At 41.7% G+C, this 4,066-nt stretch overlaps 1 protein-coding gene across 1 annotated transcript; it reads right to left on the bottom strand.

Moving 5' to 3' along the window:
- Nucleotides 1-1,106: 1,106 nt before the first annotated feature.
- On the bottom strand, nt 1,107-2,255 carry LOC137932791 (fork head domain transcription factor slp2-like). Its single transcript, XM_068776465.1, has one exon. The coding sequence runs from the start codon at nt 2,189-2,191 to the stop codon at nt 1,391-1,393; it is 801 nt and encodes a 266-aa protein (XP_068632566.1). The 5' UTR covers nt 2,192-2,255; the 3' UTR covers nt 1,107-1,390.
- Nucleotides 2,256-4,066: the final 1,811 nt, after the last annotated feature.

Raw genomic sequence — 4,066 nt, forward strand, 5'->3', positions numbered from 1 at the left:
GTAAATGTAAAAAATTGGTTCCGACGGTAAATCACATATTGATTTACGAGATTTGACATGATTTGTGAAATCAATATAGTGTACTTTTGTTCAATGGTATTTCTGTAGATATCATATGAGCATATGATTGACTTTTCTACAAAATTCTACATATATATACACATATATGTGTATATATATATATATATATATATATATATTCCAGGACTTGTAGTAATGTTCCATGATCCAGTTAGTAGAATGTCCTCTAACGGTAAATGTATTTTAAATATTTTATTTTTATCTCTTTGATACTCAGAATTCGCCATTGTATTTGTTTTACATAATAAGAGGATTTTAGGATTACATTTTTAATTGCACGCTTTGAAAAGGATTAAAGCCTATTGTTTCTTTATAGGCCTAATTGTGAATTTGTTAACACTACGTATTTTTGGGTTTAAAAAAAATTATTGTTTTTTTCTGCTTTATAAATAAAAATGAAATGATTCAAGCGATCCGTTGTAACGACGTTATCTGGCAAGATAAGCCGGTTTATCCGTTGAACGACGGAGATACACACGTCGAGAGAAATACGTTTTCTTACGACCGCTATAGAGGAAATATAATTGAAATATATATATTTTGTTTGTGCGGCAGGTTTTATATATACATTTTTACACTTCTTTAGATCTAAACAGAACGAAATTGAATTCTAGGCAAATACTTTCGACATCAATAACTTCGTTTTACTTATTATATACACTTAACCAATTGATTTAAGAGAAAGTTTTAAATAAGGAGAAATTGTTTCCGACCGCTTCTTCTCAGCAGATAATCACTACCCGGCGGTAGCTTATTACTTATAATTTAAAAATAATTCACGATTTCAAAACATGTGTTTATTTTTAGTTGAAATAAATTTTTGAATTTGAACTTGTTATCGACCATAGTGTAATTGTTAGAATTAGATGTGTAGTGTATCTAAACAGTTTATTTTCTAACTAATGCGATACTCAGAGAGATTAAATAAAAAGGTAAATTCGTTCTAAATTTAGCTTATTTTAATAGTAATCATTAAAATTGTTCAGATTTAAGCTGAACGAAATCATATAAATAAAGGTGTTTCTATAAGCCAATTCGTTTAGAAGATTTAATAACACGTGTGACAGTGGGAGAGATGAAGAGAAATAAAAAAAGGTAGATATGTTCTAAATGCAACTTATCTTTGTTTTAATCATTACATCGGGTCCAGCCTTAATCTAGGTGCGATCAATAAATATACACTTTGGAGTTATTTACACATTTACATTGCACGCGGCGTGCCGTCGGTACACTAAAACTAAATCACAGATTTGTCTGAGGCACTCTGGCGAGCGTCCGTGGGAGCCTCTCGGGCGGGCACTGGAGGAGATCAGTGGCGCGTGAGTACGGTGACCGGTTTGTACAGATGAGCGGGCGGGTCCGGGCTCGGGGCGGGCGGCTGGGCGGCGTAGAGCGCGGGTGCGTAGGGCAGAGTAGCGTAGGCGAGCGCGTCGGCCCGGAAGGCTGGATGCAGCGCCGGCGCCACCGGCGTCTTCACGGGCGAGTACCGGTACAGCAGCTGCGAGTACAGTCCCACCAGCTGCGAGTACGTCGCCGGAGGGTAGGCGGGCAGAGGCGCGCCTCCGAACAGCGGCCGCTTGAAGCAAGCCAGCCGCGATCGCCCGCCGAGGGCAGAGCGCCGTCGCAACTTCCCCGTCGTGCCGCCGATGAACACGTCCTCCGCCGACGCGTCCAGCATCCAGTAGTTCCCTTTCCCAGGGTCGTCGTAGTGACGCGGCACCTTCACGAAACACTTGTTGAGGCTCAGGTTGTGTCGGATCGAATTCTGCCAGCCCTGCCGGTTCTCCCGGTAGTACGGGAAGTTGGTCATGATGTACTCGTAGATGCCGTTAAGCGTGAGCCGTTTCTCGGGGCTGTTCCGTATGGCCATCATGATGAGCGCGTTGTAGCTGTAGGCGGGCTTCTCGTGTTTCTTGTCCTTGCTGTCGTTGTCCTTGGGCTTGGAGCAGTCGACGGGCTCGGTGCCTGTGACGTCGAGCTCGGAGTCGCTGAGGTCGGGCTCCGAGGGCGAGGCGCCGGCGGAGGAGGTGGTCGGCGAGGGCGGGGGCTTGACCGCCGCGTGGTTCATGAGGATGGCGTTGATACTGAAATCTCCTTCGAACTTCACCATGGCGGCACTCGTGGGCACTAGGGACGTACGGACGTGCGGCGCATGTGCGCTGACGCTGCGAGCGGCGAGTGGACTGGCGGCCGCGGAGGCGGGCGTCACTATTTATACCCCGCGCGGCGAGCGCCGCCCCTGCAGCTTCGGGCGCCCGGGGGCTCCAATGGCGCTCCGAGCTTTTCTATACATAGGACACGCCCCTCTTCCCGGCGTCTCCCTCCGCGTCGGGCGGTTTTAGTTTTATTTTACCTCGGATCAGCGCGGTGCGGCGCGTTTTATTTATTGTAGAGCGTTATTGTTCAAAGATTTCGTGGTTCCACCTCGCACGTCGGCCGCGCGGCGATGTGATTCATTAGGGCAACGCGCTCGGATCACTTAATTCGACTTTAGGCGTTGGATAAAGAGCCTAGGTGGCGGCGCGTGCCCGCGGTGCGCCGGCGCAGTGCCCGTGTCGTCGCGTGTGCGCAAGTTTCGTTGCTAATAATTAGCGAGTCATGTCGAGTGGACGGTTTCGTCGCTTATCTCTGTTCGCGGTAATCTGGCGTCGATTAGTCACAGAGCTCGGCAATCGAACGTCACAATTTACGTTACGACTGTACATTAATGTACCAAATTATTTAGGTGGGGGTTTAACTAAACATATTTTAATTTAGTCGCTGAATTCGGGAAGCGGAAGACCTCATATCATAGCTATTTTAGGGAGACTCATACCCTGCAAGTTTATTTATAACATGAACTAACTTAAGTAAGGTTTGACTTGTTAGTTTGTTTATAAGACAGTTTAAAGTTAGTTCCTAAGATTCATATTTATAAACAGTACAGAAAAATAAATGTAATGATTTCCTTATTTACCTTATTGTATTACCCTGTTTAGGTTTGTATATAAGACTGGACAGCCTGCCGTGTCGTCGGCAACACACAGTGACGAATTCTTGTAAAGTTTCGGCCGCGATAACACATATGTTAGCTTATCTCTTATCACATATACATGGTTACAGTATCACCAGCGTAAACATATCTAGATAACCCATCCGCAAAACAAAACTGACTAATTCTACTTTCATATGTTTATCTTATATATGATACATATATTCTAATTAAACGTTTTGTTAAATTTCATTGTTATTTTTGGTATTATTTTCATAGCATATAAAAATATTAACATAATAGCAAGTAGGTTTTCAAGTGGTAGACGCGACGTGGGTACATTCCCACTTGTGGGACCGACAACAGCCTAGAAGTAGCTGATTGCCGGCAGTGCAAGAACGGACATCGTTGCGAACTTAGGAGAGGATAATGAAAGATCAGATCTAACAATGGAGTTAGACATATTAATAATTAGATTTGAATATTTACATAAAAATCAAATACAAGTAATAGTCAAATAATTAAATGCAATGAACGGTTTTATATCAAAAGGCAAATTACTACATTCGTTGGATTGATTTAATAAAGAAGCCTGTTACTATAAAACTTACAGATTTTAAACTTCGAAAGGATATACTTTTTCTAATTAGATGGACTTAACAAGGAAGTCTCTATAACTATAAAACATACAGATTTTAAACTTTGTAGGATTATACTTTATCTAAGTAACATATATATCAGCTCAGACTAGATTTTACGAAACGCCAGCAACATTTTTTCAAATTATTTTTCCGATATAAACCTGTGCAATCTATTTAATTTGTCAAAGTAAAAATCATCTAGAATAGATTTTATGAAATTACAGAAGACAACAAATATGAATATGTATAATAAAAATGAATTCCAAATTCCTTTGGTAACTAAATAACCTGTGAACATTTTAACCGACTTTATTGATGTTTTTAAAACTGATAATTACCCGCAAATTTGCGTGTTTAAATATTTTCGCGTGGC

This window comes from Battus philenor, unplaced genomic scaffold (genome assembly GCF_028537555.1).
Source record: "Battus philenor isolate CCGP_79_NKW_IND1 unplaced genomic scaffold, ilBatPhil1.0.hap1 SCAF_12, whole genome shotgun sequence".
Taxonomy (NCBI): domain Eukaryota; kingdom Metazoa; phylum Arthropoda; class Insecta; order Lepidoptera; family Papilionidae; genus Battus; species Battus philenor.

What these genes read in the sequence shown, in the direction of transcription:
- LOC137932791 (XM_068776465.1), bottom strand. Translation starts at nt 2,191, where the DNA reads ATGGTGAAGTTCGAAGGAGATTTCAGTATCAACGCCATCCTCATGAAC.